The 17783-nt window shown below is 43.1% G+C and overlaps 1 protein-coding gene across 3 annotated transcripts in view; it reads right to left on the minus strand.

The window, feature by feature from the left end:
* Positions 1 to 17783, minus strand: part of mkln1 (muskelin 1, intracellular mediator containing kelch motifs) — a 167827-nt gene that overhangs the window by 76834 nt on the left and 73210 nt on the right. For all 3 annotated transcript variants that reach the window (XM_086010684.1, XM_086010683.1, XM_086010685.1), the window contains one exon: positions 9403 to 9515. In XM_086010684.1, the coding sequence (XP_085866810.1) occupies positions 9403 to 9515 (113 nt within the window). The remainder of the gene's footprint in view (positions 1 to 9402; positions 9516 to 17783) is intronic.

The following is a 17783-nucleotide window of genomic DNA, read 5'->3' on the forward strand; positions in this document are numbered from 1 at the left end:
CAAATCAGTTGATCTCATGGGTCCTGCAATTGAGGCACAACACACGAGCTCAGCTCTCGGTACCCCTAGGTTAGTAGTGGTGGAGGGGAGGGGGGAAGCAATCAGCCAGAGCAATCAGCCGACTCCCCACTGGCTCCGCTACTGGATTAGGCAAGATACCAGAGGGCTGCCGACAGCTACAGAACCATAACCCACCAAAGAATCAGCACCTTCAGGACAGGAAGCTGAGAAAATACAAGGGCGGGGGGAGGAGAAATAATGCCCAAGTTAGCAATTCTTTAAAAAAAAACTCAAGTTTAAGTAGCCACCGCCTTTGACCGACGTCAAACAATTTAATTGTTTGTCAACGGTGCCAACAAAACACTGGAAATTAAGCGCTCCTCTACCCATCCCGTGTGGTGCAAGATGATCCAGGATTTCAAGTTGGCAAAGCTAATTGTCCTCCCTGAAGGTCTTGATCAAAAGATCCTAAAAGCACTTTTGTACACTAAAAACTAGCACCACAGGGACAGAAGGCAGCCAAGCTTTGAAATAATTATCCTACAATACAAAATGCAGCAATGTGCTTTCACTCTTCAACTTCAAAGAATAGGTTTTCTTTCACAAAATCCGCTCCAACAGTACTTTGATGGGGAGTTACACAAACACAGAGGGTACTCCGAATAATCCTTCAAATCCTTGGTTTAAATTCATTAGGTTGTGTTGAATTGCCTGAGGTATGCAGGAGTGTGAACACTGCTTTTCTATTATGATGGCATTAAAACATTTTAAAAATCAGGTCACTAACCAAGGCTGAACTAAAGCACAGTTTCCCTCAAATGCCACAGACTCAGCCCCAAGTCTGCACCAAAAGGTGGAAAAAACTAGGCATTTAATTTATAAATATGCACTACAAAGCTCCTAAACCACTCTCACTCAAATGTGCGAGCAACTTCCTTTCATAAGCTTTTCCATGTAAAATGCTCCAATGAGCAGACATGCCAGGAAAGTTCCAGAATCAATATCCAAATCGTTATCTGATGTCAAATTGGAGCATCATAAATTGCCCGTGTTCCTGGCCTTGGGAAGGGTGGGGAGAAAGAAAGAGTTTAGCCAGGGCCCCTGCTGCTCATGCTGACCACTGACCCCTGCCAGGAAACACATCGACATGGATGTGAAAATTGTGCTCATCTGTGATGCCCTGCACCATCTAACAGTCTGCCAAGATTCACTGTCTGGGCTTATGCATTAAAAATGATTGGCTGGACAAGATTCGAGAGGGCTACACCCCTACCATACCAGCTACTCTGAGCCAAACTCCTACATCCAGACATAAAATAACAAAAGTTGCTGCCAAACTTGCCAAATTTATATATTTGTAAATTAGCACAACTGTGCTCCAACACAGAATACCAAATGAGATAGACAACTTATTTTAAATTCGTTCATGGGACGTGGGCGTCACTGGCAAGACCAATATTTATTGCCCATCCCAAATTGCCCTGGAGAAGGTGGTGGTGTGCTGCCCTTTTGAACGGCGTAGTGAAGGTACTCCCAGTGCTGTTAGGGAGGGTGTTCCAGGATTTTGACTCAGCAACGATAAAGGAATGGCGTTCTAATTCCAAGTCAGGATGATATGTGGCTTGGAGGTGATCGTGTTCCCATGCGCCTGCTGCCCTTGTCCTTCTAAATGGTAAAGGTCTCAGGTTTGGAAGGTGCTGTCGAAGATGCCATGGCAAGTTCCTGCAGTGCATCTTGTAGATGGTACACACTGCAGCCACCGTGCGCCAGTGGTGGAGGGAGTGGATGTTTAAGGTGGTGGATGGGATGCCAATCAAGCCGGCTGCTTTGTCCTGGATGGTGTCGAGCTTCTTGAGTGTTGTTGGAGCTGCACTCATCCAGGCAAGTGGAGAGCATTCCATCACACTCCTTACTTGTGCCTTGTAGATGGTGGAGGGGCTTTCGGGAGTCAGAAGGTGAGACACTCGCCGAATACCCAGCCTCTGACCTGCTCTTGTAGCCACAGTGTTTATGTGGCTGGTCCAGTTAAGTTTCTGGTCAATGGTAACCCCCCCCAGGATGTTGATGGTGGGGGAATCGGCGATGGTAACGCCGTTGAATGACAAGAGGCAGTGGTTAGACTCTCTTGTTGGAGATGGTCATTGCCTGGCACTTGTGTGGCACAAATGTTACTCGCCACTTATCAGCCTAAGCCTGAATGTCGTCCAGGTCTTGCTGCATGTGGGCACGGACTGCTTCATTATCTGAGGCGGTGCGAATACAACTGAACACTGTGCAATCATCAGGTAACATCCCAACTTCTGACCTTATGATGAAGGGAAGGTCATTGATGAAGCAGCTGAAGATGGTGGGGCCTAGGACACTGCCCTGAGGGTGTCTGTGGGCTGCGATGATTGGCATCCAACATCCACAACCATCTTCCTTTATGCGCAATATGACTCCAGTCAGTGAAGAGTTTTCCCAGATTCCTACTGGCTTCAATTTTACTAGGGCTCCTTGATGGCACACACAGTCAAATGTTGCCTTGATGTCAAGGGCAGTCACTCTCACCTCACCTCTGGAATTCAGCTTTTTTGTCCATGTGCAGACCAAGGCTATAATGAGGCCTGGAGCCAAGTGGTCCTGGCGGAACCCAAACTGGGCATCAGTGAGCAGGTTATTGGTGAGTAAGTGCCGCTTGATAGCACTGTCGCCGACACCTTCCATCATTTTGCTGATGATTGAGAGCAGACTGATGGGGCGCTAATTGGCCGGATTGGACTTGTCCTGATTTTTGTGGACAGGACATACCAGGGCAATTTTCCACGTAGTCAGGTAGATGCCAGTGTTGTAGCTGTACTGGAACAGCTTGACTAGAGGTGCGGCTAGTTCTGGAGCACAAGTCTTCAGCACAACAGCCAGAATGTTGTCGGGGCCCATAGCCTTGGCTGCATCCCATGCACTCAGCCATTTCTCGATATCACGTGGAGTGAATCGAACTGGCTGAAGACTGGCTTGTGTGATGTTGGGGACCTCAGGAGAAGGCGGAGATGAATTATCCACTCGGCACTTATGGCTGAAGATGGTTGTGAATGCTTCAGTTTTGTCTTTTGCACTCATGCGCTGGACTCCGTCATCATTCAGGATGGGGATGTTCATGGAGCTTCCTCCTCCCCCCATGAGTTGTTTAATTGTCCACTACCATTCACAACGGGCTGCGGCAGGACTGCAGAGCTTTGATCTAATCGTTGGTTGTGGGATCGCTTAGCTCTTGCGCTGTTTAGCATGTATTTGGTCGTGTGTTATAGTTTTACCAGGTTGGCACATCATTTTTAGGTACACCTGGTGCTGCTCCTGGCATATTCTTCTACACTCCTCATTGAACCAGTGTTGGTCCCCTGGCTTGATGGTAATGATAGAGTGAGGGATATGCCAGGCCATGAGATTACAGATTGTGGCGGTGTACAATTCTGCTGCTGCTGATGGCCCGCAGCGCCTAATCGATACCCATTGTTGCACCATTAGATCTATTCTGAATTTATCCCATTTAGCATGGTGGTAGTGCGACACAACATAATAGAGTGCGCCCTCAGTGTGAAGATGGGACTTCGTCTCCACAAGGACTATGCGGTGGTCACTCCTACCAATACGGTCATGGACAGATGCATCTGCGACAGCTAGATTGGCGAAGACGAGGTCAAGTAGGTTCTTCCCCTCGTGTTGGTTCTCTCACCACCTGCTGCAGGCCCCATGTCTGGCAGACATGCCCTACCTTGTGGTATTATGAGATCTGTTTGCAGCTATTGCAAAGACAAATTTGCTGATTGCTTTTCTTCTCTCTCCTGGAGCCTGGAGGTTAATTTTCAGAGGCAAATGTAGCATGTCCATGATCCAAGTGACAAGTAAAGAACAAAGAACTTGCATTTATGTAGCACCTTTCATGACCTCAGGATGTCCCAATGTGCTTTACAGCCAGTGAACCACTTTTGAAGTGTAGTCACTATTATAATAGAGGACACGCGGTAGTAATTTGCACACAGCAAGTTCCCAAAAACTGTGATAATGACCAGATAATCCATTTTAGTGATGTTGATTGAGGGATAAATATTGGCCAGGACACCAGGGAGAACTTCACTGCTGTCCTTCGAAATAGTGTCATGGTATCTTTTACATCCAGCCGAGGGCAGGGGGGGTTTCGGTTTAATGCCTCATCTGAAAGACAGCACTTCAGCTCTGCTAACTTCAAAGCTTTGCTAGTTCCTCCATTTTTTTGGACGCAGGTGATGCTGGAGTAGAGGATGCAGGTTGGTCTTTTGATGTTGGTCTTTTGTCGGAACACAATTCTGGTGAGTGGTCCGTACCCACGGTGTTGGGACTGTATTTTCCCTTTTAGGGTGCTGGCAAATCTGTGTGCCTGGCATTTTATATTTTTAGTTGCTGAATTTGCAATCTTTTATGTGAGAATCTTTCCCAAGCACGTTATCGGCCTTATTTGGCTATTTTCATAACATTTTGTCCTTTTTAATGACTTTTCAATGCCTCAGAGACGACCTTTATACATCACCCACACATTTTCATTTCTTTCCAGCTTTTCAATAGCCTGTTTTTGCTGAACTTGTACCCAGTGACTCCACTCAGAGCAGTCAATATTCCTCATTGTTGATTTTTACCTGTTGTTCTCGCATTCCCAATTTAATCAGCTCCATTAAAGAGCTCTTATCTCACGGTTACCAGTTCTGACAAGGGACCTGCTCCATATTTCCAGCATTTTGTTTTTATTTCAAATTTATAGTATTTACTGTTCACTAACAGGAATGAGTTTCTCACTCCCATTAGGTTACAGCTTATCTCAATTGGTAGCACTTGACTCTGAAGGCAGTGGATTGAAGCTCCACTCCAGGACCGCAGCACATAATCTACATCGTCACTTCAGTGCAGTGCTGAGGGACTACTGTGCTGTGAAGAGGTGCTGTTTTTCAGATTCATCTGCCTGTTTAGATAGGCATGGAAGATCCCGAGATAGTATTCAAAGAGAAGCAGCAAGTTTTCCCAGCAACCTGGCGAACTTACCGCCTTCAACCAGAACCACAGATTAACTGGTCATTAAACTCCTTTGCTGTTTCTGGGACCTTGCTGTATTCAAATTGGCTGCCATGTTAGCCGACACAATATGGGATACCCTTCAAAATTAATTCATTGGTTGTTAAGTGCTTTGGGATTTCCTGAGGACATAAGGCACTATATACGGAAACTCTCGTTTAAACGGCACCTAAATATCTGGAATTCTCTATTAACCGGCAAAATTCATACTCCGAAAACAACACCTCAATAACCGGCAATATTGCTGAGTCCGAGTCCAAGTCTCCCGCGGTGGCCGAGTTACTCAGTGGGGGTAGTTCTCCAAACTGCCACTACTCGGCTTCTTGGCGCTGTCGGAAGTCCGAACACCTCAATAACAGGAGTCTGACAAGTTTTGTTTTACTGTTAAGTAATTAAAGAGTTATGCATTACCCTCAACTGGCAGTACTGTACTTAATCAAGCATCTTCCAGCATCCATTTAAAACAACATTCTGTAGGTGAGTACCCAATTACTGTATACTGCACATTTCTTGATTTTTTACATTTTTGTTTGTTAAAAATAACCTCGGTAGATAACCCTCTCCGTCATCCAGAATTTTGAATCAACCGGCACCATCCCGATCCCGTCGGTGCCGGAGACCAAAGAGTTTCCTGTGAATGCCAGTTCCTCTCTTTCCCCTATACCTACTTTGGCAAGCATGAAAGGAAATTGTACGTTGGAGCTAAAGGCTTATATAAAGGCTTCTGAAACTCCCTGGCTCAAAATAATTTTCAATCATCAATGGCAAAGTTGCATTGAATGATCTCGTATGTCGCAGACTGGATGCATACACAAAGAGCATAGGCGTGATTCAGATTTGTTGAGAGTGCCTCTGAAGGAATTTTTGAAGGAGCAGACACATAACTTTTTCTTGTTCAGACTGCTACCTTGGGACCAAATGGAAAGAATAGTTTTGCATTACAAAGCCTGAAGAGGCTCAGTTTGTCCTTCCACTATTCGCCTGCTTCACTCCAACATTTTCACTGTAGCAGTCAAGTAAGGTAGGAAGCTACGACTCTGCAGGAGAGTGGCCTGTCGACAGTTACCATTTGGCAGGAAATGGCACTGCACAAGTCCAGATACTTGACACAGTTAGTCGCAGTGGAAGTTAGGCAGTGAATTTTATTTGCAATTTCAACAGTGCCAAAAAAAAACCCACAACCATAAAGGCCACAAATAGGCTGTACCAGCGCTTACAGATGCAAAATTTTCACACAGGCCACAGACTACAGCTGTGCAAACAAAGCAATTCTTCTCATTCACTAAAGTGGGAGCACGCATAACATATGTTAACCACATGGTACAGTACAGGGTTTTCTAACATTTCAACATTACTTCACAGACCTGGTCTCGAGACCAGCTGAAGAGGATTAATCCCCTATGTGGCCAGCAATGGCACAACTAATTGAAACAATCTGGTGATAGCGCCCATAGTCCCCTCAGAACCAGTTTGGCAGTCTCCACAGAGCAGTTCCTCTCTGCACTCCCATAACAGCGGCACTCAATAGCTTGCCACATTACTGACATATCACAAACATTCACCCACCCACTCCTACACTCAGTTTCTGCAATGTAGAATTTGTCAAGCTGGGGACAGGTTTTAAAAATGGATTTTTATAAATGGAGTATTAGAAGAAAATTTTAATCACAGGCATGGAAGCTTATTATTATCCAGCTGACCCAGTGACTCCTCTTTGGAGAAGGAAAAGAAAACCAGTCAGGCTAAGTTTCTGAGCAAGCTTCCTTTTTTCACTGAAACAAACCAACAGTATTTCCTAAGCCTGCAGAATAAATATATTGCTAGAATGCACTGAAAATTAACCTCTCTTGCGCAAGAATGCAAATAGAATTGGAAAGCAATAGCACTGTGGGAAAAACTCATTATACTTAAATCGCAGCAAATAACTTTTGCTTGAGAAATATCTGATAAAGGGGGCAAATTGTGCTACATGCCGCAAAATTAAACACTTTCTTTAAAAACAGGCTCACAATAGCGTGCTGAGGAAATTCTCCCAAGATTTTCAGGTGATCCACACCAACTGTTGATTGGCAGAGCCGCTGGTTTATGGCGAGTGAGTCAAATTCACCTTTTACACAGGCCTCATTCTATTTTTTTTTTACAATGAAAACCAAAAGGCAGTGGCCTCACCAGTAAGTAATTTGATTCTAGTTATACACTGTAATTTACAGCTACATTAGAATATGGTCACGGTTCATTATTGTAACTGGTAGCCATTCCCAAATGCAGTGGAATAACGCAATGCTGTTCAAATTGTATAGTGCAGCATCATCTGTATCCAAGTCAGGCAATTTGAACACAGATGCCTGCCATGACTTCCCTGCCGATAAAAGACAAAAAACCTATAAAATACAAGCTTAACATTACAGAGAGCACCACGCTCTGGAGAATGCTTCTAGGCAGTAATACAACAAGCTTTGTTCTCGCAGTCCAAGCATTTTCTCAACCCCTTGATACATTACCATCATGTAACACAATGCTGTTTATATTGATAAAACATTTACCGAACAAACTTCTCCATGATCAACTGGATGCTTACAAGTGTCACAAATACCTTCAATATTGTTTCGCAGCCAGCACTAAACTGCTCTCAGCAACCAATTGATGATTAGAAACACAAATATAGTGTAAATAAAATGTTTCTCCTTGTGTTAACTCAATCACTTACCAGTGAAGGATTTTTTTTTATACACCTGCACAAAGGACACCAAGTATTTTGTTCAGATAAAGAAACAAAGCTGCACTGTTAAAGAAAAGGCATGAACAAAAACATCCCAGCAAATATGAACTGATCAGTCATTTGAAGTGTAGAATCAAAACTGCTTAAAACTTTGCTTTTGAGGTTTAGAATGGTAGCTGAACCCTTGATTAGATTTCACCAGATGTTCCCAGACTACTTTTTTTGCTGCGCTTCCCTTCGGAGATTCTTGCCCCAGGCGCACCCTCTCTTTCTAGGAAACAGTGTAAGCATAATTAACGTTAGTGCAATATAGTTGTAACCCCAGAATACTTTAGCAGTTTTGTCACTTCTCACACTCTTACACATTTGGGTTTTAATATGAACTCCAATTATTGGAACTCACTGGCCGGAAAATTCCTCACATCTGCTCTCCCTCGCTGGTGTTACTTGGCTGGAAGTGCGGCGTTTACTTGTGTAAATGGGTTTCCACTGCACTTTTGTCAAAATAACGCCAGCGAAGCAAGTCCAAGGAATTTCCCGCTCGCTATGACAGCGTAAGCAACTTCACTGGAAGGAAAACTGCGGGCCACTCCTCACTTTGGGTTGGGGTTGCGAGCCGGGTGCAGCATGAACAATCCTCCACAGATGGAACTAGAATGGGTCTGCGGGGTCAGGATGTTTGAGGGTGGAACAGGGAGTACGGAATCCATTGGATTGCCTTGAAGGAGGTAAAATGCATTATACTTTTTTGTGCAAACCTTAAGCGAGTGCGCATGCTAATTTTTAATTTATTTCTTCAATTTAAGGTGATGCCAAGCAGCAACAGGAAATCCAAGCAGGGTGAAATAAATTTTCCATAAAGGTGCAGAGTACTGGGCAATAATGTAATTTTTAACGCAGAGACAAGTTTGGAAAGGAAGGCTATTTATCTATTCCCTCTAATCATCACGTGGACCCAAGGGGCTCATGAGAATTTAGATACAGCGACAAAAATAATGGTGCTGCCTAGTGCTGCAGAACTCAGGGCAAGAACTTAAATTTTTTGAAGCAGAGACACCAACCTGCTGCTATTTATTTATTTCTCTATGGCAACGGGGACCCCAGGGCTCATGAGCACTTCCAACTAGGCTCGTGTGGAGCATAAACACCGGCATGGACCTGTTGGGCCGAACAGCCTGTTTCTGTGCTCGAAATACTTGATAACTAGACATTTATGCTGCACAGGAGGTACAGACCAGAAGGTAAATAACAATTAGTTTTAACTGAGGAAACATAATTAAACTGAGGATTATTGAAAATATAGGATAGGCTGGAACTGCTTGTCGGGGATGCCTGAGTTTGAGAGCAGCAGCGTTGAGCCGAGTTGACTGCTACAGCGCCACCAATGGAGAAAATACAAATTGCAGCGGGTGACCCATTAGCAAATTACAACTAACGCCCTCCCAGGGACCTTCCTCCTCACCAAATGACCTCTTTGCGCTGCCCCCGGGGGACTCGACCACCAGTTTGGAAACCTCTGCATTACACCTTTTCAATTACCAGCTAAACTTTTATTTTCTACTGGTCTGCTATCCCAGCATCATTTTCCAATACAAAACACTTACCTCTTTCTCAGTATCTCTAGATATACAAGTCCATTGGTTTTCTTTAACACTGTATGCCCAGAAATCTGCCAAATCCTGTGTTCCATCCCAACCACCAAATAAATATACTGTTTCTGCAAAGAAAAAGTCATTATTCAGAGACTTTCCACTGGAATTTTTCACTTAAATTTCTGTAATCCAGTCTCAACATTGGCACGCCACCGTTATTCTGGGGATGTTATCTGAATGGCAAACTTGGAGATTGACAATTTATTAACTCCAGGATTTGAGTGTTAATCTCAAAGTGACAGCATCGAGTTTATTGGATGACAAAATAATTTCTATAGTTACTTTCCAGCACCTGGCTAACATTATTTATTGCGGGGGTGGGGAAAGAAACTGGTTACGTTGCCAGTGCAGAGGTTTATACTAATGAAAAGGGAATGCAAAAACAGAAAGTTATACAAAGCAATGCATGTTTAAGGATCACTGCGGCACTATAGCAATGCCTTGGTGCAACGTATAGAAACACACTTTACTGTGCAATCCGAGTCAATGAAGAAATGTGGCTTTAAATCATTAAACCTGGTCCATCTGCAGGAATGGGGATAGAGTCAAGGAGAAGTTAAATTGCATTTGTTTACTCAGTTTCAGCTCCCTATTTGGGAGGAGGGAGCTGAATACCACCAGCTAAATGTCAAGGTGAAGCCCAAAAAAAAACAGCAGAAATAAAAGCAATGGCAGCTAAAATGTAACATTTAAAAGTACAGAATCTTCCCCATGAAAACCTTACATTTCTTCACATATTACTGAAACAAAACAGTAAAATCTGTCTGAAATGGTGTTGGATTACTGCAGATTAAAGCTCCATTCACCTTGAAAATACAAACTACCACTTTAGAATGAAGGTTCAGATACAGACTAACCAGCCTAAAAAGAGAAAAAAATATCACCCAAATATAAACACTCTTACCCTGCTTCTAAAAACAGCTACCATAACACTGTACATGCAGCACAAGGGGATTAAAACAAATTTAGCATTGTACATTTTTGAGACCTATAAATAGATAAATGCTTCTCGCGTTCTTTGACTTCAGCTCTACATGTCTGTAGGTTATTTCAGAAAGTAGGGGAAGGTAAAAACAAAGCACGACGAAGCAACAAGTTTTTCAATTAAACAGCTAAAGCCAATTTATGTGGTCCTTTTCACGTGATGTTTTTCTTTTTCTCAGTAAGCAAATCAAAGGGGGGGGGGGGGAGGAGATTGCAACACTTGGGTATCATTGTATTTTTAAATAAGGTTATGATAGTTCGTTAATTCCAATTACCCTTCAATAACAGACTCGTAGTGTTTCAATTTAAAGAGGGCCTTCTATGTTCATAAATTCTCAGTTCACTGAAACCATAACATCACAACAGCCTTATTGAACACAAATCTGGCACAACCCGCACTTCCTTTTGCAAGACTGAGCCAATCTCCGAAAGGTCAGCAGACAAGACTTTTTTTTTTCCCCTGTCCAGGCTGAGCGTCAATTCAATTTGTGATCACCTGCAACCGTTTTTGTAAAACTACACTATTCTGTCCATTTCCTCCAAGTTATACTTCAAACAGTACTGAATTCTCTTGCACCAAGCAGTTCCAGTACTATTTTTTTCCATCTACCCATTTTCTCCCCTTCCTGCGAAGGTGCGGAGTCATCCTGGCACACAATGTCATGGACATCAGCAGCAGTCCTGTGCTTCACCGGAATGGCCATTCTTCATTCATCGGCATCCTCCTTGCTTGCCTCCCGAGCTCCACTCCCCACAAACTGCAACTTACCCAAAAACCGGACACTGGCATCCAGTCCCACTGACCACCAGGTGCCATTGCTCCTGGTGTCTCATTACATCTCATTTGAAATTCTTATCATTGATCAGTCCTCGACCCTCCTTAGCTCTGCAATCTTCTGCAGCCCTACAACCCAATATGGTCCATCGACTCTAGCCTCGTGCACATCCCACCCTCCCTCTGATCAGCCATCAATGGTAGAGCCATACCCCTGCTCTCTGGAATTCCCATCTTAAATCCCTCCACTTTGCTTCTTTTCTCAAAATCAGTTTTTTCAACCATTCTTTCGATCAGCTCTTATCTATTTTATTACTGCTCGCCATCCAGTCATCCTCTTGTAATGAGTGTTGGGATGCTTTGTTACATTAAAGGCACAATGTAAAGCTAACTTGTGTGAACCTAGACAGTGAATGCTGACAGGCTTTTCAACAATGGAGCGAGGTGGAGAGGTTTAGGGAGAGTGCTCCAGAAAGAAGGGCCAAGATGGCTGACAGCTCTGGGAAGTGGAGGGAGAGAATACACAGGTGCACATAATTGGTTAGAAAACTGAACGGTGAGGATCGGACATGGGCTAGAGAAGATTACAGAAGCTTATGTGGAGAGTGGCTCACTTTCTACTCAAAGAATCTTGTCTGCCCTCTCAGGTAGATGTAAAAGATCCCATGGCATTATTCAAAGAAGAGCAGATGAGTTCTCCTGGTGCCCTGGCCAATATCTATCACTCAACCAACATCACTAAATCAGTTTACATGGTAATGACCTCATTGCTCTTTTTGTGGGGCCTTGCTGTGCAAAAATTAGCTGCCACATTTCCCTACATTACAACAATGACAACACTTCAAAAATACTTCATTGTTTGTAAAACAGTTGGTACGTCCTGAGGTTGTGAATGGTGCTGTATAAATTCAAGTTATTTCTTTTGCTACAAGAAGCATGGCACACTGGATGGCAGGACTTGTATTTAGTGCTGTAAATCTCCACAGTGCATGTGTTTTATCTGAGCCCTGCCATTGAGACACCAAGGGAAGGATCATTGGACAGTAAGTGATGCAGGCCTTTTTGATGTACTTCTTACCAGCAGAGCTCTTGGACTGTAACCTTAGTGAATAAAAAAAAGTGCAAGGCAGGTAGACAGAAGGAAATAAAAAAGTAAAAATCAATAAAAGGTTGTTGTGCGCATATATTTAGAGCGTAGCAGTTCGAAAGCATCTAAAAGTAACTTGGTGATGTCGTAATACAGAAATTACAGGTGCTGGTTTGCTACCTGTACAGCAAGAGACAGAGCCAGCAGCTGAGTTAAAGCGCAGCTCCCACACTGATCTCTGCCTAAAAATAACCGAGCTCATCTGAACGCCAGTCTGGAGTAATCTCAGCATGCACGGGAAATTGTAACATTAGCTTTGCACCAGACTAGTTATACCACAGCCAAAGCAGTGCAAGACTATCTGCTAAAAGTGGGCTCAAAACTCTTGATTAAGAATACTTTGTGACTTAGCACCCAAATTAGTCCACTGGTTTTTTGCACTGATCCTAAACCGTAAAGATTTTTGCTCTTCATAAGACGTCGTACAGCTGGCTTAAAAAATTCTACCCAAGTTGATGAGGACAAACTGAAGATTATGGTGTGAGATTTGAGAACAGCAACAACTTCCACTTCAAACTTTCCAATTCAAATTCCCAGGAAAGCAATAAATGTTCGATACCACTCCACGTCATCTACAATTAGAAACATCCAAAAAGGGAAGAGTCATTTTCAACGTGTCAAACACAACTGCAGTATTTTTTCAAGACTGCAAACAGAGGAATGTAACGAGTTATATCCTTTATTGTAGTAAGCATCATTCACAAAAAAGGATAAAACAGAAATAAGTACGAGGATTTTTTTTTATAAAAACAGGCCTCTTCCTTTTCCAAAGCTTGACTATAGATTCAACTGCTCAAGAGTGAAGCAGACACAATGAGGCTGAGTTAACCAAGGAGGTGTCTCTAATATCATTGGTATTTGCTTACCAATGATGGGAAGTCTCCTGGTGTTTGCCGCTTGGCCAAGTAAGACCAGTTGCCAGTGATTTTATCTAGTTCAAATTGGTCTAAAATGTTGGGTCACATTTCGATCAAGAGAGTCACTTTGGAGCGCCATTCCACATCACCAAGGCAGCTCACGAGACCGAGCACGTGTTCTTGAGCCCAAAACTAGCCTATGAAAATATCTCATTAGTCTTTTGAAAAAAAGATGGGGATTGAAGCCACATGCCATTAGTTTGAGTACATAATCTAGCTGATGTAGTACTGAGGGAGTGCTGCATTGTCAGAGGTGTGGTTCTTCATGCGAGATGTTAAACAGATGTGTCTTGACTGTTCCAGTGGACATTCAAGATCCCATGACATTCTTGGAAGAGCAAGGACTACTCATGTCCTGGCCAACATTCTTCGCCATGCCTAAACAATATGAGGCAGCAATAAACAAAAAGTGAACAGGATGCTCAGTTATATTGCCAAATCAGATGAGATCAAGTCCCCATGGTTGTGGCGAAGCTTTACAGTGCCTTGGTGATGCCACACCTGGAGTACTGTGTATAGGTCTGGTCAACATGAAACAAGAGGACCATCTATGATTCCATCTAAGTATCTATGAAGTGGAAAGACAGGTTAAAGTTTTGGATGTAACATTCCTTCTAACATAATCCTGTTTTTCGATTTCCAGTTTTTCTTTTTCACTGAAGACCCGAGTTACTTACATGCGCATTTATGCAGTCAGCGCTCAAAAACGAAGGTCTCCACCAAATCATAAAATAAATCCATCAGATTACATCGAATGCTGATTTATCCTGTAAAAAGATAGTTCTGCAAGCTGAAAAGTGCACAATGTCCATGCACAAATCCCAACTGTGATAGCTTTTATTCATGCCTTAGTATACATGAAGTTGTTCCATAAGGCAACAAGAACAAAAATACTGAGACCAGTAAGGCAGGAAGATGTGAAAAAGCAGAAACAAAGAAGCAAGAAGCCAGAAGAAAAAACAGTTCAGGTTTTGACTCATCTTAGCTTTCCATTCTGGATCTTTGGACATTCTACTGAATTAATTCCTGCGATTGTGAAAGGCTGCAACTTCTAATATACAGGTAGTTGATTTCGCAGAATCCGAACAACCTGGCCCAAAATTTGCGGTTGGAGGCTTCCCCTTCTGGATGCCTCCGACCTGCAAAAAATCTACAAATTTACCTGGCGGCCCGGGAGGTTCATAGATTCGCGCCCCTGGGCCTCTCCGGGTACCCGTGGGTAGAGGCCCACGTATCCGAGGGGCGCAGGCGGTTCACAAGCACCCCTGGGATCACGTGGGCCAGCCCAACCAATGAAAGAAGGGGAATCCCCATTCATACTTATGGGAATTCCGTACATACGGAATTCCCATAAATATCAAGGTGGATTACTTTTTAAAAAATACACAAACACATGAAATAAATTTTTTAAATTACATATTTAAAATTAAAATGCCATTCAATTAAATATTTTAAACAAAAATTTAATTTTTTGGGGGGGAAATTATGTTTTAACAGGGCTAAAAATAAACTTATTGGACAGGGTTTTTAATGTATAAATGAAAGATGAAATTTTATTTTTCTATTTTTTTTAAACTCTTACGCCTGGTAAAGGCTGGCCTTACGCCTGCTTTACCAGGCCTAAGAATTTCACGGGCATTCGCTGGGCAAAAAGTGCAACTTTCCACCCGCATGCTTCGCATGCCTAAACCCGGAACTTGCGTGGCTCTTACGGGCGCGTGCGCACCTCGTACGCACGCATAGGGGTCGCAAATTATGGCCCCCTTGTCTTTTTGCACCACTTGGGCTGAAACAGTGAAGCCTCATGGGCCACATACAAACATAAGAACATCACATAAGAACATCACATAAGAAATAGGAGCAAGAGTACGCCATTCGGCCCTTCGAGCCTGCTCCACCATTCAATGAGATCGTGGCTGATCTTCTGCCTCAACTCCATTCACTGGCCTTATCGCCATATCCCTTGATGCCCTTACTAGTCAGGAATCTATCAACTTCTGTTTTGAATATACCCAATGACTGGAAGATTCACCACCCTGTGTGAAGAAATTTCTTCTCATCTCATATCCTGAATGGCCTACCCTTTATCCTGAGGCTGTGGCCCCTAGTTCTAGACTCCCCAGCCAAAGGAAACATTCTCCCAGCATCCACCCTATCAAGCCCTGTAATAATTTTGTATGCTTCAATGAGATCCCCTCTCATTCTTCTGAATTCATGAGAATACAGGCCTAGTTTACTCAATCTGTCCTCATACGACAGTCCCGCCATCCCAGGAATCAATCTCGTGAACCTTCGTTGCACTCCCTCTATGGCAAGTATATCCTTCCTTAGGTAAGGAGACCAAAATTGTACACAGTACTCCGGGTGTGGTCTCACCAAGGCCCTATATAATTGGAATAAGACTTCTTTACTCCTGTACTCAAATCCTCTTGTAATGAAGGCCAGCATACCATTTGCCGTCCTAATGGCTTGCTGCACCTGCACATTCGCTTTCAGTGACTCATGTACAAGGACACCCAGGTCCCTTTGAGCATCTACATTCCCCAATCTTTCACCATTTAAGAAATACTCTGCCTTTCTGTTTTTTCTACCAAAGTGGATAACTTCACATTTATCCACATTATAATCCATCTGCCATGTTCTCGCCCACTCACTGAGCCTGTCGAGATCCCCTTGAAGCCTCTTCACAACTGACACTGACACCTAGCTTTGTGTCATCAGCAAATTTGGAAATGTTACATTTAGTCCCCTCATCCAAATCATTGATATAGATTGTGAATAGCTGGGGCCCAAGCACCGATCCTTGCGGTACCCCACTAGTCACAGCCTGCCATCCTGAAAAAGACCCATTTATCCCTACTCTTTGTTTTCTGTCTGTTAACCAATTCTCAATCCATGCTAGTATATTACGCCCAATTCCATGTGTCCTAACTTTGTTCACCAACCTCCTGTGTGGGGCCTTATCAAAGGCCTTCTGAAAATCCAGATACACCACATCTACCGGTTCCCCTTTGTCTACTCCACCAGTTACATCCTCAAAGAGCTCCAATAGGTTTGTCAAACAGGATTTCCCTTTCATAAATCCATGTTGACTCTGCCCAATCTTATTAGTTTCTAAGTGCCCAGTTATTGCATTCTTTATAATAGATTCCATCATTTTCCCAACTACTGATGTGAGGCTAACAGGTCTGTAGTTCCCCGTTTTCTCTCTCCCTCCTTTCTTAAATAGTGGGGTTACATTTGTAAAGGACCTACATTTACCTTCGCCAGTCTTTTCCTTTTCACATACCTATAGAAGCTTTTACAATCCGTTTTTATATTTTCCGCTAGTTTGTGCTCATATTCCATTTTCCCTTTCTTTATCAATTTCTTGGTCCCTCTTTGCTGCTTTCTAAAAAGATCCCAATCCTCAGGCTGACCACTTTTTCTGGCAACTTTATAAGCTTCCTCCTTTGACTTAATACTAGCTTTAATTTCTTTTGTTAGCCATGCATGGATCACTTTTCCTTTTGGGTTTTTATGCCCTAGAGGAATATATGTTTGTTGCAAATTATGCATTATTTCCTTGAATGTTAGCCATTGTATGTCCACCTTCATATCTTTTAATGTAGTCTCCCAATCTACCATGGCCAACTTGTCCCTCAAACCCTTGTAGTTTCCTCTGTTTAGATTGAAGACCTTAGTTTCAGATTGGACTAGATCACTCTCAAACGTAATGTAAAATTCAATCATATTATGGTCACTTGTCCCTTTACCACAAGATTATTGATTAGCCCTTTCTCATTACACAGTACCAGATCCAGAATAGCCTGTTCCCTGGTTGGTTCCTCCACATACTGATCCAGGAAACCATCTCGCATGCATTCCAAGAATTCGTCCTCCACACCATTAGTGGTAATTTGATTTGCCCAGTCATTATGTAGATTAAAGCCCCCCATGATTACCTTATTGCCCTTGTTACATGCACTTCTAATCTCTTGACTGATACTGTGCCCTACATTACCACTACTGTTTGGTGGCCTATACACAACTCCCACCAATGTTTTCCGCCCTTTGCTGTTTCTTAGCTCCACCCAAACTGAGTCCAGTTCTACATCACGATCTGCCAAGCCAAGATCTTTTATCTCTATCGTACTGATCTCATCCATTATTAACAGCGCTATGCCACCTCCTTTTCCTTTTTGTCTGTCCTTCCTAAATGTTGAGTACCCTGGAACATTCAGTTCCCAGCTTTGGTTACCCTGCAACCATGTCTCTATAATGGCAATTACATCATACCCATTTACTTCTATTAGTGCCATTAATTCATCCACCTTGTTGCAAATGCTATGTGCATTTAGATGAAGTACCTTCAACTTTGCCTGTTTAATATTTTTCTGCACTTTGACCCTCTTTACTGTTGGCCTTTGTTTCTGCTCTCTACTAGTTTTGCTGACTACTTTTCTAACTTGCACTTCCAGCTTTGTTTCTCTCTGTTCTGGGCCCACACTTAGGTTCCCAGCCCCGACAA

Source organism: Somniosus microcephalus, chromosome 17, assembly GCF_052327205.1.
Source record: "Somniosus microcephalus isolate GS21.2 chromosome 17, FLI_Smic_1.0, whole genome shotgun sequence".
NCBI classification, from domain to species: domain Eukaryota; kingdom Metazoa; phylum Chordata; class Chondrichthyes; order Squaliformes; family Somniosidae; genus Somniosus; species Somniosus microcephalus.